General features: G+C 40.7%; 3 protein-coding genes across 4 annotated transcripts in view; 2 read left to right on the forward strand and 1 right to left on the reverse strand.

Annotated features, from left to right (window-relative positions):
- Positions 1 to 3,313: 3,313 nt before the first annotated feature.
- smim8 (small integral membrane protein 8) lies at positions 3,314 to 5,593 on the forward strand. The gene is made up of 2 exons (XM_072362682.1): positions 3,314 to 3,654; positions 4,155 to 5,593. Exons 1-2 carry the CDS (start codon positions 3,526 to 3,528, stop codon positions 4,311 to 4,313), a joined length of 288 nt encoding a protein of 95 aa, XP_072218783.1. The 5' UTR covers positions 3,314 to 3,525; the 3' UTR covers positions 4,314 to 5,593.
- ddx51 (DEAD (Asp-Glu-Ala-Asp) box polypeptide 51) lies at positions 5,088 to 20,198 on the reverse strand. 2 transcript variants are annotated; one of them, XM_072362681.1, is made up of 16 exons: positions 20,055 to 20,198; positions 18,850 to 19,178; positions 11,613 to 11,782; positions 11,378 to 11,528; positions 11,061 to 11,206; positions 10,896 to 10,967; positions 10,702 to 10,808; positions 9,551 to 9,659; positions 9,296 to 9,441; positions 6,653 to 6,842; positions 6,440 to 6,555; positions 6,233 to 6,349; positions 5,701 to 5,802; positions 5,522 to 5,585; positions 5,296 to 5,430; positions 5,088 to 5,174 (listed from the first exon to the last, which is right to left on the reverse strand). In XM_072362681.1, the coding sequence occupies exons 1-16, from the start codon at positions 20,075 to 20,077 to the stop codon at positions 5,157 to 5,159; spliced, it is 1,995 nt and encodes a 664-aa protein (XP_072218782.1). In that variant the 5' UTR covers positions 20,078 to 20,198; the 3' UTR covers positions 5,088 to 5,156. The 2 variants fall into 2 exon arrangements, with proteins under 2 accessions (XP_072218782.1, XP_072218781.1); XM_072362680.1 differs by lacking the exon at positions 5,088 to 5,174 and having other exon boundaries at positions 5,263 to 5,430.
- Positions 20,199 to 20,531: 333 nt separating this feature from the next.
- The window catches only part of cenpe (centromere protein E), a 39,684-nt gene continuing 34,445 nt past the window's right edge, over positions 20,532 to 25,770 (forward strand). The window contains exons 1-4 of the mRNA XM_072361895.1: positions 20,532 to 20,641; positions 21,522 to 21,634; positions 21,738 to 21,827; positions 25,584 to 25,702. Of these exons, the coding sequence (XP_072217996.1) occupies positions 20,586 to 20,641; positions 21,522 to 21,634; positions 21,738 to 21,827; positions 25,584 to 25,702 (378 nt within the window). The 5' untranslated portion in view covers positions 20,532 to 20,585. The remainder of the gene's footprint in view (positions 20,642 to 21,521; positions 21,635 to 21,737; positions 21,828 to 25,583; positions 25,703 to 25,770) is intronic.

Raw genomic sequence — 25,770 nt, forward strand, 5'->3', positions numbered from 1 at the left:
ATTTGCTGTCCTGTGTTGTAATCTGATTTCATTTTATATTTAAACTGATACTGAAATTTAAGTTTTATCCTTTACTTCATAGAGCTATATCGAATGCCCATAATTACGGTAAATAGTTGCATTTTTTTTTTAAATGCACATATTTGGTGGGTGTTGAAGTAGAGCAGATTTAGGAATAGGAGAAATCTTAAGGAATTCAGAGAGCCATTAATGGGTTGGGGTGATGTTACAACAACCTTTTTGCCGAGTACACGGCGTCAGCAGGTAAAACAGGTGAACTGTCCCTGTTGACAACATGGACAAAAACTCCCAGTCAACAGTTCAACACCTGTGGTGCAGAGACACACCTTCCCATCCAGATTTACTCCATCTGCTGACAAGCGCTACAGTCACTCCTCTTCACTGTGATCTTTTTCTGATCATATATTCTTAAAGTTGAGTAGAGAAGTGTTGGAGTTGTTCCTGCAGCCTTGTGTTGAAAAAATATAATATTGCCTTAATGCAGTGTTTCTCAATTCCGGTCCTCATGTCCCACTGCCCTGCATGTTTTCGATATTTCCCTCCACCACACCTGATTCAAATGATCAGCTCGTCATCAAGCTCTGCAGGGGCCTGATAAGCAGCCATTAATTTGAATCAGGTGTGGTGGAGGAGGGAAACATCGAAAACATGCAGGGCAGTGGGTCATGAGGACCGGAATTGAGAAACACTGCATTAATGATACCTTGTCAGGGGATCCAGTTTCGTCCATTTTGTCCACCAGTGATCTCGCACTTCCCATAATAATCAAGGGAAGTAATGATCGAAACTTCTTCCTCCTTTTCCCCCCATTTTGTTTTCCTCAGAAAATAGCCATCTGGATTTGGGGTTTTACTCGAGGCATTACTTGAGCTTTGGTAAGCTCATTTAGCTGCTCCTACATGCACACAGCCTCGATACCCAAACCCAACAAGGATCAACTGCAGTTGATAACTGAAGGCCCATAACTTTACTAAACTAAAACGCCAAGTTATTGTCACATAGAAAGACTGAAATTATGTTTAGACACTATTATAGATGAGTTTCAGTCTGGCTTTATGAAAGGAAGACGCATTAGTAACAGTCTTACACTGATTTCAGATTTGGCTGATGACATCACAGATGACGGGTTATATTTAATTTATAGACATATAAGGTCTTTGACACTTAAAACATTTTTTGGCTTTGGTCAATACTTTCAAAAGTCAATAAAAACATTATATAATGACTGCAACAGTTCAGTAAAGCTTCCTTTTGCAATTACCTGCAGGTTTAATATATTCCAGGGTATTAAAGAAGATCCTGCTGCTACTTGTTTTTTTTTATGCCGTTATGCAGCTATTGACCTTACATCTACAAAATGATTATTTTAAAGGTATTACAATCTCAGATCACCAAATCAAATGGTGTCAGTTAGCAGATGATGCAACTCTCTTCTTAAAGGATGAATACCAAGTAAAGAAGATTTGTGTGTTGTCACTTTCTCTGACGTATCAACCATGAATATTAAAAGTATGTAACAATGTATCTTATTGACTTAAAGAAGGAAATAGCCCCCTAAAAAACTGGATTATTAAACAAATCAAGTCTGCAATATATCATTTATTTGGAAAAAACAAATGTAATAATTTAAACAAAAATATCCTGAGCAACTCCTGTAAAAAAGGAGGATTAAATGTCCTCAACTTAAAGACTCCAAATATTATTTTAAAGTTGAATTAGATTAAACAATAATAAATTAAGTGTTTCTAAATGGTTATGGAACTTAATTCCAAATCTGGTCCTTAAACAAATTGGTGGATTAGAATTCCTTCTAAAATGCGATTTTGGTGTTGATATGATAACCATTCAGTTGTCCAATTTCCACAAACAGGCACTCATTGGCTTCTTATTTACAAACATACCCGCTCATAAATATTTGATCTGGAATAACCAAAATGTTAAGTAAAAAAACACAACTTTTTTCAGTGAGAACTGGGTATATAGTGAGTTTTTAAGTACATTTGGTGCTCCAATACATGCCAAACAATATAGCATTATCTGTGATGCAGTTCCAAACTGCAGGGTGGTGGCAGATCTAAGGAGGACTTCTGCTTCACTGCCGAACAGGTACCAGAAGCAAGTATTTCTGGAATAGTAATGGTCTGAATATCAAATGGGATTCAGTATAGATTAGATTAGATATATACTTTATTCATCCCACATGGAGAAATGTACTTGTTACAGCAGCGTAAACCCACTGTGGACTGTGTAGTGGTGAGATTTCCACCTTTCATGTAGGTGACCTGGGTTCAAATCCCCTTTACCCTAAATCCCCTGCTAAATACATAACCGGACAGTCCAGAGGACCTCAGCAGCACCTCAATGTCCGATCCCTGGATGTTCACCGGTGTGACTCACTACGACAAATATTTAGTGAGCAACTAGGTCAAAGAAGTTCACTTCAAAATAATGAATTGGACATACCCAACAAACCAATTTCTTAAAAGGTTCAGAAACAATTTAGGGAATTCTTGTGTGTTTTAGGTTTTGCAATCATAATACAGAAATTATACACTTATTCTATTAATGTATTTTTGTTGCATTTTTTTAGGTTGATAGTGAAAATCTATCCACTCCATTGTATGGATATATATGTTATATATAAATGCTAGTGGTTGAACCAAAAACCCAACAATGTACACTTTAAAAATTATGTTAAATTTGGAAAATTTACATGGTCAAACGAATCTTAGTGCCATATGAACCTTAGATATATCCAATGCCCTTTTAAAAAAAAAAGAAAAGAAATTAAATGAAATTGAGTTTGTAACATCTCTTTTTTTTTTTTTTGCTTTCCCGTCGTGCATCCATATTGTAGTGAGCTCAGGTTGAGACTTCCAATGAAGAAATTCAGGAAGCTATTCTCGGAGGAGAAGGATTCCTTTATTAGCAATAATCAGCCACATACGCCAAAACTACAAACCTACGCAGAACGGGGCAGTCATGAAAATAATACGACTATTACTCGTGGTGCCATCATAATGTCAAAAATATCTAACATGATAAACTAACTAAAAATTAACAAGAACAGAACAAGTATGGTTGCCATACTGAACTAACATAAAGTTTAAACATTTTAGAACACAATTAAAGGCAATAAAATGGCTTGTGATTGGACTTTTCCAAAAAAAAATTTTTTTTTAAATGCCAGATTTAGCAAATGTAGTTCATAAGCTATGCAATGTTTGTTTGCATATTTGTTAAATAAAGACCTCAAAAAAATTTTTTTTTAAATTAATTTTTAAAAAAACTTAACATGGCGGATGCGTTCACCCGGAGAGGCTACATTAGCGCTGCTGAGCTACACAAATGCACGCCCAATACAGTGGCACTGCTCTCTTCTTCAAACCCATCTCAGTTGACCTTTAAAATGGAGTAGGTCATCGTAGCCTAAAAGTTATCGGTATCCTTTAGCCGACATTGGTTTGCATTTCAGTATAGATCTGTAGTGATTTTTGCCGGAGCATGTCGGATAAAGGAAATCATATGGAGAAAGAAAATGTTCGGGTAAAAGGTTTCCGGACACCCGGGCTAAGTGGAGCACAGACCACCACTTTGTTCCGCGCTCTCAACCCAGAACTCTTCATCAGACCTGTGAGATAACTTTTTACTGATTAAAACAGTAACGTTTAAATACGATTTCTTGTATAAATTAGCTTAGCTGTTGCCTACACGTGCATTATGAAGCTAGCTTTGGGAATTTTGTCCCCGTCAGTCTGTCACTTCCCAACGACTTTAAACTGTAGTTAACTTTTGACGGACGTACAAAATACAGTTGAGGTGTCTTTATAATTTGTATCCATTGATTCTTCATTGGTGCTAAATTACATAATAAGATGTATCAGTTCGTCCATCTTCTTAATGGATAAGGCTACAGGCTCTTGGTTAAGTTACCTGCTTTTTCTAGTTAGGAATCCAGCCTTTTCTGTGACTTTTTGGTCTGAAGATATATAAAGTTGTGAATTTAGCATATGATCTATTCCTTACATTCATTAAAATCAGTAGTTTGTCAGTGTAATCCCAGTCAAGGCCCATTAAATTGCTTAACTATTTATTATTTAACTGACATAATATAAAACTTTATTATGTTTCAGAATAAGCCTGTGATGGCCTTTGGAGTTGTGACCATTACTCTGTGTGTGGCTTACCTGGGCTATCTGCATGCAACTAAGGAAAATGACCAGCAGCTCTATGAAGCCATTGACAGCCAAGGAGAGAGAAACATGAAGAGGAAGACTTCCAAATGGGACTAATGCTGTTCTATGTTAAGCAACACTGTGTATGATTGAGAGAGAATAACAAAGACAATAAGTTAAATGAAAACCTGAGTACCGAAATAAAAACACGTCACAACTGAGTAGTGGTCATCTTGCCCTTCATGCTGGGAGCCTTTTGGATGGTTTCAAGCCTAATTTTAACATTATGAAAATTGAAAGTACACCAAATTGGACATTAACAGCTGAAATTTGAGGACAAAATACAAATTACAGTTCTTAGTATAGTCTTCTCACAATATGTAGGGTCCAAAATTCTTCAGAACTTCCCAAATCATCACAATACTATTTAAAAAAACAAACAAACAAAAAAAAAAAAAACTTCTTCAGTATCCAAGTAATCCAGTGATCGTTGCATTTGAGGTGTGCCGCAAAAATAAACCAGCCAATTTGGCATACTTTATCTTTCAAAATATGGAAACAAGGTTTCCGTTTTCTATCCAGAGCAACATTGTTGGCCTGCTTGTGTCCGATGAATGTTCACAGAAGTCGAGACTTGATGAAATGAAAAAATATTTTATTTATCCTAAAGGAAAAACATGATGATGAGATTTTTATTTTTTTTTTTCCCCCTTTCTTTTTCGACGATGTTTTCCGGGAAAAAAGCCCCATTATGTACGCTCGAGCTCATATCAGAATGGGTGTGATGGGCCTACCTGATGTCAATAAGCATCGGCCTTCACACACAGGCATCGTCTCAGTAAACCAGCTCAATTTATTAGTGATCACACAAATTTTGACTCAATCAACAGGAACAAAAATTGATTGCAATGATTTTCAGGCTGTGAAGTCCCCTTATAGGAAAAAGTCCATATGGTTTTGTTATCTGGCTTGTTCATCCTGTAGAGAGGAAAAAAAGGCAGTGAGTTTTACCAAGCAACGGTACTAAATTGTGCTTTATATGCTGTGTGAGAGAACAAAAGCATTGTTAGCAATTTAATAAAGGTGTCTGAGATGGTACCTTGACAATATCGCCCAGTTTTTGCAGTATTTGTTCATACTGGACTTCCATACTCTGAAGGCTCTCTGGCTTAACCATCTGTTTTTGAATCCCAGGGCTTCCTGCTTCCACCAGCATCTGAAGGAACTCCTTTTCCTGAATGGGGAAAATAGAAACCAGTTTGTTTTTTGTATTACATTTACACTGTTTCCATCTAGTACTGATTACAATGAATTATGTAATGCACCTGTACTCGAAGCAGAAAGGTGAAGGCCAGTCCTGCTTTTCCTCCTCTTGCTGTTCTTCCGACCCTGAATAATTTTTTTTTTTTTTTTAAAAAGACAACAGACAAACGGTAAGGGGGGGTAGCTTGTTTTACAGACATTCTGTTGCCTGCAAACATCTGGCAGCAGTTAAAGCACTCACCTGTGAATGTATGTCCTGATGTATTGTGGTGCGTCATAATTGACAATACATTTGATGCCATTGATGTCAATGCCTCTGGCAGCTGCATCTGTGCTGATTAACCTTTAGGATAATAGTTCAATTTAAACAACTGGAAAATGTATCTGCTCAACTATACAAAAATTAAGCAAAGGTAATGTTCAATAAATTCAAAGATGTAATACAGCGAAAGGGCCTAACTTGCTCTTTGGAACAAACTTTTAAAGAAAGAGTCCCTTAATCAAAAAAAAAAAAAAAATCTATTTTACACTTAATTTCTGTTGATTTCACTAATTACATTACAATTTGAAATTTCTTATAAATTCTAATGACAAATAGACAGACATTATTAATCCTGAGGGAAACTCAAAGTATTCAGCAGCTACATAGATGCCCAAAGGCAGGTTACTATCAAAAGAAAACAACTCAGTAACAACATACAGTACGATAAAAGTACATAAAAAAGATATATACATTTAATCTTTTAAATAATTATTAGTAATCACAGACTTACAACTTGATCTTTCCTTGCTCAAAGTCCTTCAGTGTTTTCTTTCTTTCACCGGGAGAGAGTCTAGAAGAGAATTCAGCAGCCTGAATTCCACCAAACAGCCGCAACAACAGGAAAAGTCTGAAGGAGATGTAGACATATGAGTCAACATAGAATTTGACAATTGGAAGAACATTTTGTGTAATGTAAAACTCAGGGATCTTATGTAACCTGTGTGCTGTCTCTCTGGAGTTGGTGAAACAAAGGATGGGGCAAAGCTTCAAATGAAGGATGAAGTGGAGGATGAGGAGGGGCTTCTTGCTCATTGTGCAGGGCACATAATACTCCTAAAATATAAAAGTGCTGTCCATCATTTACAAAATGACCCAAGACCACTTTATTAACATCCAGGCTCCTCCTGAAAGTCAAAGGTCAACCTCTTACCGTGAGACCTTGGGGGAAGTCAAAGCGATCTTGTTTTTGGGATGGATCTGCTGGTGTTCTGTTAGAAGGACTGTGAATGGAGCTGAAGAGTCTGGGCTGGTGGAGAACCAGCTGCTGCAACTTTTCTGGGTTCTGTGTAAGTGTGGCAGAAAACAGCAGCTTCTGCAGTGGCATCTGAGGTGGAGAGAGGCTGGGAGGAAAAGTAGGTCGATGCATGGTTAAAGTCTTCACCTAATCAGATTCTCTTGCTGTCACTATCTTACAACAAGCTGACAAAAGCTTAAATCATTTAATTCTATTAAACGAACCTCGAATGACGTTAACAAGTTGTTTTTTTTATAGATAGCAAGTCATCTATCTAAAAAGGACAAAAGCACTATCATTATCATCCTAAAGTCAAAGATAATTGAATTCTCACAATATTAAATTAATAACTTTTTTAAAATATGAAAATTTTCTCCCAAAAATGTATTTTTTCTTTCTTAAAATATCTTTTTAACATAGATATAGTTCTTGTCTTCATTTTGGCAATATTCCATTTGGTCATGGAGATCTTCCATTATTATGCAGAGGATACAGCTGGATTTCTACATCAAGCCAAATTAAATTAGTTCCTTTCGTTAACGCATTCATTTAATAATTTGATCACATATTCGAAGAAATTAATCTAAATGCATCAAAGACATAAGACCTGGATAATCGGTAATTATGCTTCCTAACTTAAGTCATCGTAACTGTCCCTTAACACCTTAAGAACACACTATCAAACCACACAAAAATGATTCAACCCCCACTGAACAGGGGTAGACTAAAGCCCATTTCAAATGCACTGCTTTCCATTAATCTAGTGACAATTTAAAATGTCGGCCATGTAAATTAGCCTCTTGCTGCTTTTCCATAAAATTTTAAAGACAAAAATCAGACTAGGTTTGACCAAACATATACGTATTACATTCAACACAGCAAAAGTGTAAACTACAGAAGCCACATTAAAGGATAGACATGCATAGCAGTATTTGGTAAATTCAACATAAGATTAGTTGTTTAAACTTACTGCTGACTTAATGTGCTGATGAGAACTGCCAGAAATGCAAACAGCGAATGCGAACACGAGCAGCTCACGACAGCAGCTGTATATATATTAAATATATTAAACCTTATGAATTAAGAATGGGATGTCACTCAAGTTCATAAATTCGTAAAGGCAGATGAGCGAATACTTTTGGCAATATAGTGTTGTTAATGTTTACAATCATTACAAAATCTGGTCTTAAAGGTTTCGCGCATTGCACCCACTTCTCCCAATTTCTGTCTTTAGGTCTACATAAAAAGTAAACTTATCCATCTTATAAATCCCAACTGAAACCTCTATTTTGTCATTTATAGTTGGTCCAACAGGCATCATCCATTTCTTGGTCAGTGCTGTTTCGCTGGTGTATTGTACAAATATTTTTTCATACCTTTCACTTCTGGAGGAATATAGCCTAAATAAACCACTTTGAATTGAAATGGTATCTGTGTTTTAAAAATAATCTGGACTGTCCTGTGAAATTCTCTTCAATAATTTCTTATATTTGGACATTCCCAGAACACATTTGCTATCACTTGCTCCACCACTGGGCAACAGTTTTGACAGTTTTCCTTCATATGAGGGGTGATGGCAACATTTTTCCAGTCACATTTTCTCCATATAATGTTTTCGAGTTCTGCTGGAAGAGAGTGCATTTTAGGCTGCCATCTCAGGTGAATCCCAGAGTTTCTATCTCCCTTCAGTTATCAGGCCCCTCTCTGTGGAGCCAGCTGCCAGTCCAGGAGGCAGACACTCTCTCTACCTTTAAGATTAGGCCTAATCCATCCATTTACTGTACCCGCTTAATCTGTCGGTTGGGGGCTGGAGCTTATCCCAGCGGTCATCGGTACACCCTGGACAGGTCGCCAGTTCATCACAGGGCCACACAGAGACAAACAAGCATACACACGCTTAATTTTAGAGACAATTAACCTCATTAATTAACCTAATTTTTGGACGGTGGGAGGAAGCCGGAGTACCTGGAGAGAACCCACGCATACACGGGGAGAACATGCAAACTCCACACAGCTGGGAGAGTTGAACCTCTCGCTGTGAGGCAACGGTGCTAACCACCACACCACAGTGCAGCCGCCTTATAACTTTGTATTTGGTAAAGCTTATAGTTGGGGATGGCATAGTTACGCTACTATAGGCCTGGACTGCTGGGGAAACTATAATCTCATGATGCACCTCTCCTCACTCTGCTCTCTTTTGCTCTGCATGTACACACTCATTAAATGCTTCTTTTTCTCAGCAGGTATCCGTGGTCTGGTGTTATGGAGCTTATTGTTCCCTCTTTCTGGTCCTCTCAATCCCCAGCCAAGCGAGCCAGATGCCTTGGTCTATTTCAATCATGTGACGTGTGTACAGGCAGGATTGATTCAATACCCAACCACACAATCTGCGCGTGTTAGTCAGCCTCTGAGAGCTTTGGTTTTGTATCATTTTGGTTACACTAATATGATTACATGCATTTAAAAATCAAATCTTGGTTTCACGAAGAAAATAATGCGTTTGTTTTTTAGTTTCATGTAAATGTGCTCACTGAGGCCTCCAGAGGCCCTCTGACTCACCTGGCAGCTGTGACATTTTTTGGCTCTCTCCTCCTGAAGATGGTCATGGCTTCTGGTTCACCTCCTGAACTAAATACCCCCTTTAATACCTGGCTGAGCCAGGACTGGTGCATACTGTCAATCATCCTGTCAGCTTCATCAATAATCTTAGAAATAAGAAAATAAAAGAACACTTCAAATACAGGTAGTGGACAGTAGATTTCAGTGTTGTTTACTATCTCCTACATTTCAGTTAGATGGCTTTTAAGAACTCACAAGAAACCTCAGATGTTCCAGGCACAAGTCAGAATTTTTGTTGATGTGATCAACCAGTCGACCAGGAGTAGCCACAACTATGTCTGCTGTACTGCGCCTCACGCTCCCTCTGGAAAATAAATCAGTTACAAAAACAGCTCAGCCTGTGTCCATGTGTGTCCAGTCCTTCAACAGTGAATACTGCACCACATCCTGATCCTGTCACAGCAGCAAAAATTTACATAATGTCAACTTGAGTGACAATAAAAAGAAAGAAAAAAAAAAAAAAAAAGAGCATAAGCAGTAAAACACACGGTGAATTCAGCACATTCAGGTTTTATTTTTTAACATTAGTACATACTAGGGATGGGCAATTTAAGTGATTTTTGAGTTTGACTAATCAAACCAATTCAATTGGATTAGTTAGTGAGCTGTGATGTCATTGTTAAACTAATATTAATCACCAAAGCAGTTATTTGTGTTTAGCTACAACAAAACCAGTCATTTTTCATCTTTCCGTCTGTTATTTTCGCTCTTGAAGTGCAAAACACTTCAACAACAGAAGTACCACAAGATACAAGCCTGTTTCATGTTGAAACAGGAAAGTTTGAGGGGCCGCCACACCCACTCCCACTCACGAAAACTCAGGCTTTTGATAATTCATTTAATCACACATAGCTTATGACCATATGAACCAAGCTTCAGGCATCTCCGATTAAATCTCTAGGAGGAGTTCAGTAAAATCTGAGGTGCCAAAATGGCATCTTTGAATCAAAATGGCCAACTTCCTGTTGGATTTGTTGGTCTTGACATAATCTATACGATCTCAAAGTTTCATGAAATTCCAGGAGTTGAGTTTTTGAGCGTGTTCAGGCCCCCAAAAGAGCAATTCATTTAGGAACAGAAGAAGATGAAGAAAATGAATAAACACTACAGATAAAATAAGCCTTTCGTGTTCAGGCCTAACCATAAACACGACAGATACATTAGGCCTCAGCACCACCTTTGGTGCTTGGGCTTGATAAAAAGCATTGAACTGCAAGATTTTTTTGGACCCTTACTTTTTGTCTAAGATCAGCATGCATATGCTTTGTGAGTAACTAAATAAGCTTTATCTCCCTAAAACTGTTGCAGCTCTCTGACCTTTCCAGTATTACAGCTTTTGCCCTCACCTGTGCTCTGAGAGTGAAGCCTGCTCTGCAGCAAAGGACTTCTGACCAGCTAGCATCACCACTTTTAATGTAGTTCCTTCAGCATATGATGCAAACACTTTGTAAACCTGTACAAGAAAAAATGTCAGCAAAGCTAAAGAAATTTAGAGTAAAGTTCTTTCAAATGTCTTTGAACAAATGGTTAAGATCCTGACCTGCTGGGCGAGCTCTTTGGTTGGCAACACGGCCAAAGCCCGGACTTCACACACCACTCGCTCCATTAATACCTGGCAGTGAACAATTTATACTTTTTATACACATGCACCAGAGCCTGCACATTACTTTCTCAATGTTATTTGACAGAGATGGCGGCAGCTAACCTGTATGACAGGCAAGACGAAGGAAAGAGTCTTGCCACTGCCTGTTGGTGCAGACACGCAGATGTCTCTGGGTCTGTAGCCACCTTCCCCAATCAGCAGTCCATACTGTGCACCTTCCAATATGGCTGGAATGACCTCAACTTGCACTTTGAAACGAAAGAAAAGAAAATGATTCAAACCTCTATACTCGTGCATCCTCAAAACATCAAAATGTTCTCAAACAATTTCAAATAACAGCATTTTGTCAAGTTACCATATTTACATCTTTGGGTTTCACAACTTCAAAAAATGTGTATACAAATACAATGTTTCATCACCTGGAAAGAAGTGTTGAATGCCATTATCTTGCAGTCTTTTAAGGAGCTGAGCACAAATCCCTGACACATTTTTAACAGGAACGAGGTTGCTTTTAATGTCTCTCTGAATCACATCAGGCTCAGTGAGCCACTGAGGCAGGACTGCGTTTACCTGTGAACAGAGGAAACAAAAATGTATGGAGAGATGGTTCTTTTTACTGGCGACTACTGGCCCTGTTTTTAACCATCAATGTACCTTTTGAACAGGTTTGTTCTCAAATCCTCCAAGAAAAGTAAATCCAGTTAGAGCAGATGTTTTATCTGAACTTTCTTTTGAGTCATTTTTCATCTCTTCCAACTCTTGTCCTCCTTTGCATTCCCCTCCATCTCTTTCAGACCCAGGAGAAACACCTCCAGCTGAGTTCCCTAAAAAACAAAAACAGATAAACACAATCCTAAAAATGCACACTGCCCAAAAAAAAAAAAAAACATCCATTCATTCATACAGGTGCCGCTCTTTGCCAAGTTAATACAGTTCAACTTCACAACAACTTCACATTGAACAAAGCACAGCAAACAAGGCCACAATTTAAATCAGTTTGAACTTTGTGTATCATTTGAGTATTAAGAATGGCTCAAGCATGACGCTGCAGTACGGCACAAGACTCAACCCCCCTTAGTCTTCCAGATAGGTTGTGGCGCTCATACATCTGGAGGTAAGTTTGAGTAAAGTAGCTATTTATCTGCATCGAAAGTGTGTGGGCATCTAATCAGAATGCCTCCCAGTTGCCTCCCTTTTGAGGTTTTTCTGGGCACGTCCAATCGGGAAGAGACACAGAACTCACTGGAGGAATAACATATATCCATCCATCCATCCATCCATCCATCCATCCATCCATCCATCCATCATCTGCCGCTTATCCGGGGGTCGGGTCGCGGGGGCAGCAGCTTGAGTAGAGAAACCCAGACGTCTCTGTCCCCGGCCACTTCCTCCAGCTCTTCCGTTCCCAGGCCAGCCGAGAGACATAGTCTCTCCAGCGTGTCCTGGGTCTTCCCCGGGGTCTCCTCCCAGTGGGACGTGCCCGGAACACCTCCCCAGGGAGGCGCCCAGGGGGCATCCTAACCAGATGCCCGAGCCACCTCATCTGACTCCTCTCAATGCGGAGGAGCAGCAGTTCTACTCCGAGCCCCTCCCGGATGACTGAGCTTCTCACCCTATCTCTAAGGGAGAGCCCAGACACCCTGCGGAGGAAACCCATTTCGGCCACTTGTATTCGCGATCTTGTTCTTTCGGTCACTACCCACAACTCGTGACCATAGGTGAGGATGGGAACGTAGATTGACCAGTAAGTAGAGAGCTTTGCCTTCTGGCTCAGCTCCCTCTTCACAACGACGGGTCGGTGCAGAGCCCGCAACACTGCAGACGCCGCACCGATCTGCCCGTCAATCTTCCGCTCCATTCGTCCCTCACTCGTGAACAAGACCCCGAGATACTTGAACTCCTCCACTTGGGGAAGGATCTCATTCCCGACCCGGAGAGAGCATTCCACCCTTTTCCGGCTGAGAACCATAGTCTCGGATTTGGAGGTGCTGATTCTCATCCCAGCCGCTTCACACTCGGCTGCGAATCGCTCCAGTGAGAGCTGAAGGTCACGGCCTGACGACGCTAACAGAACCACATCATCTGCAAAAAGCAGAGACCCGATTCTGAGGTCGCCAAATCGGACACCCTCAACGCCCTGGCTGCGCCTAGAAATTCTGTCCATAAAAGTTAGGAACAGAATCGGTGACAAAGGGCAGCCCTGACGGAGTCCAACTCTCACCGGAAACGTATCCGACTTACTGCCGGCAATGCGGGCCAAACTCTGGCACCGGTCATACAGAGACCGAACGGCCCCTATCAAGGGGTCCGGCACTCCATATTCCCGGAGCACCCCCCACAGGACTCCACAAGGGACACGGTCGAACGCTTTCTCCAAGTCCACAAAACACATGTAGACTGGTTGGGCGAACTCCCATGCACCCTCCAGGATCCTGCCGAGGGTATAGAGCTGGTCCACTGTTCCACGGCCAGGACGAAAGCCACACTGCATCTCCTGAATCCGAGGCTCGATTATCCGACGGATCCTCCTCTTCAATACCCCCGAATAGACCTTACCAGGGAGGCTGAGGAGTGTGATACCCCTATAGTTGGAACACACCCTCCGGTCCCCCTTTTTAAAGACGGGGACCACCACCCCAATCTGCCAGTCCAGAGACACTGTCCCCGATGTCCACGCGATGCTGCAGAGGCGTGTCAGCCAAGACAGCCCTACAACATCCAGAGCCTTGAGAAACTCAGGACGGACCTCATCCACCCCCGGGGCCTTGCCACCGAGGAGCTTTTTGACCACCTCGGAAACCTCAGCCCCATAAATGGGAGGCCCCGTCTCCGAGCTCTCTGACTCTGCCTCTTCCGAGCACGTGTTGGTAGGATTGAGGAGTTCCTCGAAGTACTCCCCCCACCGACTCACAACATCCCTAGTTGAGGTCAGCAAAGCCCCGTCCCCACTGTAAACAGTGTTGACTGTTAGCCGCTTCCCCCCCCCCTGAGACGCCGGATGGTGGACCAGAATCTCTTCGAAGCCGCCCGGAAATCGTTCTCCATGGTCTCACCGAACTCCTCCCAGGCCCGAGTTTTTGCCTCAGCAACCGCCGAAGCCGCGGCCCGTCTGGCCTGTCGGTACCTATCAGCTGCTTCCAGTGTCCCACTGGCCAAAAAGGCCCGATAGGACTCCTCCTTCAGCTTGACGGCTTCCCTCACCACTGGTGTCCACCAGCAGGTTCGAGGGTTGTCGCCACGACAGGCACCGACCACCTTACGGCCACAAATCCGATCAGCTGCCTCGGCAATGGAGTCACGGAACATGGCCCATTCGGACTCAATGTCCCCCACCTCCCCCGGGATATGGTTGAAGCTCTGCCGGAGGTGGGAGTTAAAGCTCCTTCTGACGGGGGATTCTGACAAACGCTCCCAGCAGACCCTCACAATACGTTTGGGCCTGCCAGGTCTGATCGGCATCCTCCCCCACCAGCGGAGCCAACTCACCACCAGGTGGTGATCAGTTGACAGCTCCGCCCCTCTCTTCACCCGAGTGTCCAGGACATACGGCCGCAAGTCCGATGATACAACCACAAAGTCGATCATCGAACTGCGGCCAAGGGTGTCCTGGTGCCAAGTGCACATATGGACACCCTTATGTCTGAACATGGTGTTCGTTATGGACAGTCCATGACCAGCACAGAAGTCCAACAACATAACACCACTCTGGTTCAGATCGGGGGGGCCGTTCCTCCCAATCACACCCCTCCAGGTCTCACTGTCATTGCCCACGTGAGCATTGAAGTCCCCCAGCAGAACGAGGGAGTCTCCGGTAGGAGCATTCTCCAGTGCCTCCCCCAGAGACTCCAAAAAGGGTGGGTACTCTGAACTGCTGTTTGGCGCATAGGCACAAACAACAGTCAGGACTCGTCCCCCCACCCAAAGGCGGAGGGAGGCTACCCTCTCGTTCACTGGGGTAAACCCCAATGTACTGGCACACAGCCGGGGGGCAATAAGTATGCCCACACCTGCTCTGCGCCTCTCACCACGGGCAACTCCAGAGTGGAAGAGAGTCCAACCCCTCTCAAGAGGACTGGTTCCAGAGCCCAAGCCGTGCGTCGAGGTGAGTCCGACTATATCTAGCCGGAACCGCTCAGCCTCGCGCACCAGCTCCTTCCCCAACAGAGAGGTGACATTCCACGTCCCAAGAGCTAGCTTCAGTAGCCGAGGATCAGACCGCCAAGGCCTCTGCCTTCGGCTGCTACCCAGCTCACATCGCACCCGACCCCCTTGGCCCCTCCCACGGGTGGTGAGCCCGTCGGAAGGAATAACATATATCCCCTCTGAAAAAATCTATTTCAAGACCAACAAAATATCATTTATTACCATAAAGTCACATTAAATTGAACAATTGATCAATTAAGAAAGTTCCTGCTCGTAACTCAAAAATGAAGCTTATAACAGATCAGATTTTGTTCTCCACCAAATGACAGAAAACGTTGAAGAAAACAAATGTGTGAATAAAAGTGTGTTCAAGTGAATTTAAATCATGAGGAATGAAACTGCATTGATGCATAACTTTAGGCTTTTAGGGCCCCCTAACATCCACCCAACAATCAGCCATCAAAGCATTGGGACTGTACGTCATAGTCTCTCTTTGGTCTTCTCGGCGTGTAACAGATCACATCAGACCCCATCAATGCTGATTTGACACCTTAAAATCGCCACCTGGTAGGGTAGTGAGAAATGGGACTGAATGGCCGTTCAGCGTAGTGTATTAAGTTAAAGTAACACAAAAGAAGCTTTGAACATTAAAACCCCACAAGTTGCCAAGTTTCTTAGATACTTGACTTGAGAACTTTATTACCACAAAAAGTTGTTATCTATTACAATTTTACAACACTGTAACATGAAGGTTATTTAATATCTTTTAGATCAAATAGAATACTACTTTATTGAAATTTGTCATTCAAAAAGTCATTATTTTGCTTTTTTTTTTTTACAAAAGTCAAAGCTAGTGCCACAGGCTTCTCAGTCTCATCTATTCATGTGAATCACAGCACAACTCAGCAAGGAATAATAAACCGTCACCATGAAAGGTGCAGCAACAAGGAACTACAGGGAGGAATAGTCTTCATTCATAAGGTATGGTTTGTATATCCTACGCTAAAGGAGATCTTAGGGGAAGCATTGAAACTAATTTCCTTAGCATTTGGAGAATTCAAACAGCTATTGTCGTGGTTGCCACAAACATACGTTCGGGTCATTTAACCCTGGAAGGCTAAAATAGTCTATTGGACTGAATTCTTTGGTTTCCTGCACGAAACTACAGGCTTTAGCTTCACTGTAACATGTTACACACCTGTAAATAGATAAAAACACATAGGAGAAGAAAAAATATATAGGATTGAGTTTTATTCCAGAAGAGAGCTCAAGGTAAAAAAGGTTTGTCAAAGATATGCAGAGTCAGCTACGTTGTTGCTATGTGAACAGAGTAGCACTGATGTTCTGTCCCGCTTGCTTTGTCTCATCAAATTTGAATATTTAATGCTCAACAGTACCCCCAAACTGCAACACCTCTGACCATATTCATCAATATGTAAGAAAACTGGTATGTGAATAGAACAAGCAGGAACACACAGAGTAATATAATATAATATAATATATCTCAACATCCCAAACGCAAATCACACACGTAAAGCAATGCTATGATAAGGAGCCGAAGATGGAAAATAGAAACAAAGAGATCAGTAGAGGGTATACACCTACGTAACTGTCCTTTCTAGACACACCAACAACGCTGGAACTGACCACCCCTGAGTAGCAAAACATTTAACATGGCTGCTGACGGTAGCTGTTGGATTGGGAGCATACAAAGACTGTTGGTATCAACAGGGCTATATCATTAAACATGTCTTATGTTTGATGTGCGTCATTTCGTAAAGAAAAGCCTGAAGGCATACAAGAGTCTGAATGCCTGCTTGTACTTCAGTGAGGAATGTCAGTGAGAAAATCTCAACTGACATTCTAGATGTATATGAACAGGTTTATACCGACATGCATCCATTTTCCACACACGGCCAAATCAGTTCAGGGTTGGAACCCATCCCAGCTGCCACGTGTGAGAGGTGGGGCACACTCCGGACAGATTCCCAGTCCCTCACAGGTTGACACAGGGACGAACAACCATACAAGCTCACAATCGCTCTGAGAGTAAATTTAGGAATTAAAATAACCAATAAACCTAACATACATACTTTTGCACAGTGGGAGGATGATGGGAGTATCTGGAGAGAACCCACAGATGCCAACTCCACACAAAAGGCCCCAGTCAGTATTGGAACCAGGAGCCCTCCTGCTGTGGGGCAATGAAAGCTCATCACCACACCACCATGCAGCCTTTTAATACGGACATATTCTATGTTATTTAAACTGGGAGAAGAGAGGTTTCTGGGACTTCCTAAGCGATAGAATTGATGGGGTTGGTCAGTCTAGACTCAAACAGCAGTGGAGACACATGCTTTTCTTACCTTCATCTTGTTTTCTGAGAAGAGCAGTGTTTGAAACTCCTGTAACAAGAGGCCGTATTTTGTGGAGTAAAATTCTGTTTTACACTTTTTACACCAGAGTCCTGTGTAAATATTCTCTTTCTTCAGTCAACATACATGAGTAAAGCTGTGGCAATTACACTGTGATAAACGGTGAATATGGAGTGAACAGAACAGATCAGCATTTTGTTGATCTTAAGATCATGACAAAAAAAAAAGCGACAGCGGCGGTATTGCAGATGGCATGCGAGGCTCCTAAACCAAGCACGGTGCAAGAAATGGATTGTATAAAACATCCAAAGTCAGCTTACACAACCTCTTCTGGTCACCTACATACTGCAGTGTGAACGCATTACAGTCATTCTTGAGGACGTGCACAACTGAAGCACCAAACGAACCATGATAAGCACGCGCATGCATAATTAACAGCTGTAGTTTAACACTTTTCAAGCCCATGGAAGACTGGCCAGCAAACAAGGATTTCTCTGGGGATCTGACCTCCAAGAATTCAGAGGTAATGAACACTGTGGTCAGTTCTGAAACTGAAGGCCAAAAGGATCCAGCATCTAGACCCACTGTGAACACTGTAAATTTTATCTGAACACTTGCGTATGCCATGGTCTCTTTAAGAAAGAGAGTTTTCTCAGACTTGTTAAGTGATGGAAATGACTGGGCTGGTCAGTCTAAGCTCGAGCAGCTTTGGAGCCTGACAGTTTTCTTACAGTGGTATCGTTTTCTTAGAAGAGTGGTGTTTGAAACTCCTGTAACAAGACGCTAGATTTAGTGGAATAAATTGTGCTCATACTTTTTACACTGGAGTCCTGTAGAAGTACTCTCTTTCTTCAGTCAACATACACAAGTAAAGTTGTGGCAATTACAGGGCCCACACACTGTGCAGGCCATGTTATCTCATGACTCAGACTAAAACAAACCAAAAAAAAACTGACTTCCTCCCTAAGTTGTAGGTATGGTAAATTGGTAAAAGACACCAACTCTTAACCATTAAAACTGGTTTTCTACATTTTCAAGTTGGTCAAAAAGTTTGTGGCAAGTACGCCATCGGCCAACTGAGTGGGCCTAACCACCAATGACCCAGGAATAACCCCAGATCAGTCAGATGTCCGATGACATCATGTGCATCATCTCTACACCTGTTGGCATCCTTTCCATGATGTTGTCAGAGATTAAGATACAGAAAAACAGTTGCACAATAACTTTTTGTTATCCGTAACTACACTGTTATGAAATCTATTTCTATACGCAACCTGTTAAAAAAAACTAATCTGCAGAAAATAATGTTCAAGCCAACGTATCTGCCAGTAAGAAAATGAAACATGTCAGCATATAAAAGTACAAAAACACACCTGAGTGATCTTTCTTCTTCAGTTTCTCATCTGCAACTTTCTTTTTCTTCTCTTGCTTCTCAACAGACTCATTATGATTGTTAGAGTCTAAATCACACAAAGGCACCAACTTCCTTTTTTTGTAGCGCCGATGCTCTTGATTGCCGTTTTTGTCAGCTCTTCTTTTCCTTATGACATTCTGCTGCTCTGTTTGTTCTTCATGCACACATTCTTTCTGTTCAGTCAAACTTTGTTTCTGCTTTTGGTTTGCCCTTTCTTGGAGCTTAGCAAGCAAAGCCTGGGACTGAGACTCCTTCGAGGCCCTTCCATCTTCGTCCTCTCCGAAATACCTGTGAGCACCAAAGCAACATTTAACATACATTACAGACTGAAAAAATAATTACCTCAGAATTAAAAGGTCCAATACAGATTTTTCAGGTCAATGCATATACAAATTGCTGCACTTTTGTTGTTAATATTTTTGAGGAGGTTTCTGTTAATGAATAAAATAGTATTTCAGCTTTGCTGCAAGCATGTTGTTGCAGATTTTACTAGTCTGAAGCAAACTCTGTTATGCTACTACATGGAGTTATATTTGTTTATGACCCCGAATTGAGCTGTGAGCTGAGAAAAAAATTGAACTAGTGAAAATGGGTTGAAGAAAAGTCCTATAAGAGGAATGTTAACCTTAAGAAAATGTAACAGAAAAAGATCAGATAAGAGCAAAGTAAATAATTATTTTACGACTTTATGGTCAGTATAAATATGTTGGTCTTAGTTTTTCATTATTTAATCATAAGATGATGCCGAATTGTTTTCTGGACCTAAATCATCTGTATGGACCCGCCACCAATTAGAATACTGAATTCTATACATAAAATTAAAAAACAATATCTATTTCAAAATCCTTGCTTTTTTGTGTAGCACAATGGAGAGAACCTGAATTCTCAGCAATCAAAATACTGAAAATTCAGTCTTTAAAAGGTCCATTATAAAGCGATGTATAAGACGTAAATTTGTAATTTATTTTTCTATTATTTAACTGGTCTCTAATATCAATATAATATTTTCTCCAATTAAATCTATTTGCGAGTAAATAATATGCACCATGATCGGTTAAAAGCAGCTCAGAAGTCAGATGAACGCTCTTAACTTCAAATGTGACCATACTAAATCAAGATATCAGCGATATGAATCAGTAAAAAAAGAATACTGTAAAAGCCTACCTGTTCACTAGAAACAATGACATTTCATCAGATGAAAAATCACAAAATAGGGCGATTTTCTCAGCTCCCTCGGATCAGTACAGTCAACTTCAACTAAATAACATAGATCACCACTTCCGCACGTGTCCAATGGCAAAAACGACGCCTTATTATGACGCCACTCAGCCCAGTCGCATATATTCTGTTACCAATAGGACGCGCCCACAATAGTTATAGCCAAACTAGCTTAATTTTAAACTTCAATTATCTAACTTCTTTCAAAACAAATAAACAATATATAATATTTTTTACATAAATTCTTTTCAGGCAGATTTTTGAAAACTGATTGCAACCAAACTGAAACGTATTCGTGTTTAACCACCCCCACTTGATGTGATTCAAATCACCAAATGACGTTAACCAATCACAACAGAGTGTCATACATTCAAAAATAAAGACAGAGAGCGCCAGTGGCTTTGCTGTCTTTTGGATAAAGAGACATATTCGTTTATTTGATGGTTTCTTATTTGTTAGATCATTGCCATAAAGACAATGACAGAAGAATCAGCAGTTAAAGTTTGTGTTCGAGTTCGTCCGCTCGTTGCGAGGTAAGTTTTTAGCTGCTGAAGTTTAAATTTCAATAGCTACGTACGTTACCACAAGCTAATGTTATCTAACATTAGCATAGCAAAGGATTTTTCTCATCTTTTAATTCAAGTTTGCAAATGCTGAGAGGATGCTTAATTCATACCCCAATTATTAAATATTTTTATAAATTAATGCTTCCGAGCTGTTTTCCATGAAATAGTGAAGTATTTGTTAAAAAAAAGTTAGACAAATTATTCCCACAAAGCAACGTTAAACTGTAGTTCCTGAAGATGCTATTCAGATCGTCTGCTAAACATTGTCATAATTGTCTTTGTAATTAGATATTATGTATTCATATTTTGTGTTTTACTAAATAACCTATATTCCGAGTTTGTACTTTCCACTCTGCTCATGCTACACAATAGATTACCTTAAATGGTCCAAGACTTTAAGATAGCATAACTAGACTAAATAACTGGGTCAGATGAAGCTTCTCTGTCTTGTCAGACTGGTACACGCCTAAAACAACACTCACACACACACACATTTTTTTTTATCACATCCAAAGAACATGATGAAGACGGTGGCTGGCCTGCTCATGCCACTAAAAACTGGCCAATTATACTCTGTCAAGTGTGAGTACAACCTCTGTGAGATAAAGCTGAATATAAATATGAAATTTTTCCAGATATCGGTGCTCGGCTTGACGGATTTCCTACAGGAGCTCTGTCACTCCGAGTCCAGCGCTGACATATACTTCACATGTGATCACTAATAAATACTTTGTTTAACAAGATTTCTCCAGCTTGTTCTTGGGCTTCCAATGAAAGATTGGGGCAAACATTTTTCTTATATCTTGAACATATGAATATATCTTTTTTTCTTTCTTTCTCTTTGCAGGGAAGAAAGAGCAGGATCTGAGAAGGCACAACCAGTCCAGTTGTTTTGGAAAGCTGATGAAAAATCAGTTCATCAGATAGATGATGGAAATTCCAGCAAGAGCTTTAGCTTTGGTATGTATGGCAGCATGTGTAGCATTAAGACATATTTATAGTGTCTTTTTGTGGTACTTTTGACATATTTTGTTGTTCAATCTTTTTCCTCTCTTGTTTGCAGACCGTGTGTTCACTGCGGAAGAAACAACCAATCAGCTCTACCAGGCTATTGCAAAGCCTATAGTTGTCTCCACTGTTGAAGGATACAATGGTATGTAATAGATGGATAACTTTATTTTTATCCCCATGGGGAAATTCAGTTGTCACCTAGCTCATCCATACACACATCCACCCATAAAAAATATTCAACATTAAAAATGTATATAAAACAGATCAACAGAATCAGAATTATAACGGCATAACAACGATGCACAGAGCAGATGCGGCAAGAACCCAAAAATAGTAAAAGTGTGTCATAGTGATGAATAAATAAGTAAATAAAAACTAGCTAATAAAATGAACATAACCAGGTATTACTGGAGGTTATTAAAAAGCCTGATGGCTGTGGGGACAAAAGACCTCCTGAACCGTTCTGTCTGGCAACGCAGCGAGTTGAGCCTCCTGCCGCTGTTGCTTCTCTGCCAAGCAAAAAGGCTATACAGAGAATGTCTTTTGTGCAGAATGACCTGAACTTTAGCCCCTGTGCACCTCTCCACCACCTTCTCCATAATGACAAGAAAGATAAGACGGATGCTTACCTTAATGTGACGTTCCATCCAATCACTTTAGCTGCTGCTAGAAATGTTTTTCTGATTGATAAGTATCAGGTTACTGAGTATGAAAGATAGACCTGCCACAAAAACGATAGACATGTCATGAATCAGAAAATTTATGAAATATTAAGATTAATAACTTAAACAATTAGTGTGATAAGAAAATTGTGCAAAATATAGGGAAATTAAATTATTCGAAAAATGGGTTCTTCTGTGACTTCCAAAAGTTTCTGTAGTGCTTGTGGTTTTTCTCAGTGTCCTTTTCAACGTTCACTCATATTAGATTTTATCTACAGATGTGTGAAATCCAGTTCCAACCCAATAAAATCAACTTCATAAAAAACAAAAGTAGTCCAATTCATATAATGCTAATTAAAAAAAGTTATCAAGCCAAGGAAACAAACCGATCTCTTTGAAACTTCTCATCGATCCAATCCCCCATCTGAGGCAACAGTGGAAACCTCAAGCTGTGACCATCTACCTCAGAGATGTCCAGAGTCGGTCCTCGAGGGGCGCTATCCTGCAGGATTTAGAGGTTTCCCTGCTCCTACACACCTGATTCAGATGAAATGGATCTCTGCAAAATATTAAGTTCTGCACAAGCCTGCTAATGATGCAATGATCTGACTCAGATGTGCTGAAGCAGGGAAACATCTAAAACCTGAAGGACAGCGGCCCTCGAGGACCGACTTTGGACATTCCTGATCTACCTCAACTGATTTGGGGTTTTGATATCTGTATTGCCTTCAGCCTTTTCTCAGTTGTGTGTGCGTTTCATGTTGGGTTTGCATTTGCCGGTTTCAATTTCCTTTTACAATTTAGTTATGCTGTGTCACTACTTTGTGTGCTACTCTGAAAATTTAAACAACACCATCACATTGTAGTCTTTCTGCTAGACTTTGCCCACCAGCTGAATCTAGTGTCCAGACTGAGTATTAACTACTTGAGCACCAAATTTTGTCCTTTCTCTGACAAGAGCTTGGTACCACAACAGGATACAGTTCTATTCAGTACATGCAAAGTGTGACACTGAAGAATATTTTTATTTATTGGCACTCCTGTCAACTTGCTTTCCGACGTCTGTTTTATGTCAGCTGTAGAATAAGTGTTCACATAATATTTCTCTGCTGCAGGGTAGTGTTGGTAGGGTGCGTGGAAGTTCTTCCTACCAGCGAGTCGCTATAAAGGTTCTCTGATACAGCAGAGAACCTTCCATTGGTTTCTATGACAACACATCTCCACTTTAACTATTGTAGCATTAGTTTACACCTTTGCTTTGAATAGTTTAAAAATAATTTGCCTGAATATTTTTAACTAAACATTTCTTAATTCACCGTGAGTGACTCTATACCGACAATTGTATGAGCTTGTCTCAAGGCACTGTGATAGCTGTGGTGCAGGAAAAGGTCAGTGGGAGAAACAATTTGTTTGAAAAATCACTACAATGATAATCTATTATGAGAAGGAGTCTGATTCTGGGCTTATATTTGAGTGAGTCTCTGTTATGATCGTGATGCCAGAACACAACAAACTTCCAGAGATGTTGCTCAGCTGGCACCTGCCAGACAAACTGCAGGTCATGGAGACTGTTGGAGCTTTGTTGCCAGCACATTGATGGACCTCTGTTATCATCACTTAGTATTGAACTGATCTCCCAAAATTGGGCTCTACATTCATTTTATTTTTCTGTCCTCCACTCAAAAACAAGAACAAGTTTCTCTCTTTTTTTGTTTTTGGTTACCATGGCGACAGTTTCTGCTCATATGATTGGTTGTCTGGGGAAAAAAGCAGCAGTGATGACACTGGGTGTCTTTATGAAAAGTTTAAACTGGGATTTTTGCAGCCACACAGAAAGGTAGAACACCCAGAAAAAATATGCCTTTCGTAGCTCTTTTTCTCAAGGCGGCCACGCATACACTTAATGCTCATTGGGAAAAACAAAAAAAAGGCGCTAGCGCTCAGAAAAACAGTGTTACGTAGACGGCATCCCTAATGTGAAAAAAAAAAAAAAAAAAAAAAAAGTGGCAGGAGCTTGCAAACCTTTCCCCTGAGTGAAAATAAAATAGAAAAAAATGTTGATTACCCCAAAAGGAAATTATGATGATGCAATATTTATTATTTGATTCATCTTCTTATTTGATTTGTATGTCCTACCGAACTGTCACTCATGATCAATCAGTAGCTAGTGGTTAGCCCCCCTAGTGTTGCGTCCAATCCCCTCTGGGCCTGGCTCATTGCCTGCTCATCTTATCTGCTATGATGCCTGACAGGAGCTTCCATGTTTTACAGAGGCGGGCTATTGGACTGTAGTTGGATGGAACTGCTCCCTTCTGGGGAGCTTTTATGACCCAAACTGTCCATCCTTGGGTTGACCAGTCTGGGTGTGTCCCATCCATTAGCAGCATGTTCATTTGTGCTCCGAGGCATTCATGAAGTGTAGTTAGTTTCTTTAGCCAGTAGGTGTGTATCATGTCCAGCTCTTCATACTTGACTCTCTCTTGGATATCTGCTCCTGTGATGGTCACTGGTTCCTAGTCTGGGAAATTGCTGTGGTCTGCTTTCAGATCTATTTGCATGTCATCTTATTACCTTGTCACTGAACATATACTTTGGATGGTTAAGTGGACAGCATCCTATTTATTCTCCTGGTTTCAGCTTCTTTCTTCTTCTTTTTTTTACCTTTTCCTTGTCCTGTCCAGCATTATGGCAGTAGAATTGTAATCTGAATACCGTTTTATGCCAAACACATTTGCTTTGCCAAGGGAACCTTTATGAATGTAAAGCTCAGCTGGATTCCCAAGTTCTGCTTATTTATTTATTTTGTTACAATACTTTACATGTAATAGTGCCGAACCTGACAGGGAAAGAGGGAGAGCAAAGAAAGTAAAACAAGACAAACATGGAAAGAAATGATCAGAGAAGACAATGGAAAAACAGGACGAAACCAAGCAACTAGCTGCTTACCTGTAGAAACCAAACAAAAAAGATCCTACGGCCTCTGTGGGGAAACCAGGTGGAGAACCATCCGGAGCACCTGCAAGTAGACAAACTGAGAGGGGAAAAAAGCACAAACAACACCAGCATTACTGTAGATACAGATGGTTTGGACGACACAGCAACTGTATCATAGGTGTGTGTGTGTGTGTGTGCGCACGAACATGCAAAATATTTGGTAGAGGTTTTACATGAATTGTGCTCAGTTATGAGTGCAGAGGGCCGTGGCTGTCTGGTTTTATCTGGCTTTTATCTTAAAGGAACTATATTTGCCTATGGGCAGACGTCTTCTGGGAAGACCTTCACCATGATGGGGAGTGAACACAACCCTGGAGTTATGCCCTTGGCTTTAGAAGACGTCTTCCAAACCATTAAAAAGGTAAGGGTTGTGTAACATTTTTGTTCCATACTGCAGTTTGAGTAGTCACTGTTTATCCTAAACAATTG

The sequence above is a fragment of the Leuresthes tenuis genome, unplaced genomic scaffold (assembly GCF_036924035.1).
Source record: "Leuresthes tenuis unplaced genomic scaffold, fLeuTen1.0.hap1 SCAF_13, whole genome shotgun sequence".
NCBI classification, from domain to species: domain Eukaryota; kingdom Metazoa; phylum Chordata; class Actinopteri; order Atheriniformes; family Atherinopsidae; genus Leuresthes; species Leuresthes tenuis.

Excerpts from the sequence above, each read along its gene's own strand:
- ddx51 (XM_072362680.1), bottom strand. The coding sequence starts at position 20,077 with ATGTCATTGTTTCTAGTGAACAG. Across the intron at positions 11,529-11,612 it reads AGAACAAACCTGTTCAAAAG|GTAAACGCAGTCCTGCCTCA; the intron begins GTACATTGATGG and ends CTCTGTTCACAG. Across the intron at positions 11,207-11,377 it reads CATTCAACACTTCTTTCCAG|TGCAAGTTGAGGTCATTCCA; the intron begins GTGATGAAACAT and ends TTCGTTTCAAAG.
- smim8 (XM_072362682.1), top strand. The coding sequence starts at position 3,526 with ATGTCGGATAAAGGAAATCATATGGAGAAAGAAAATGTTCGGGTAAAA. Across the intron at positions 3,655-4,154 it reads CAGAACTCTTCATCAGACCT|AATAAGCCTGTGATGGCCTT; the intron begins GTGAGATAACTT and ends ATTATGTTTCAG.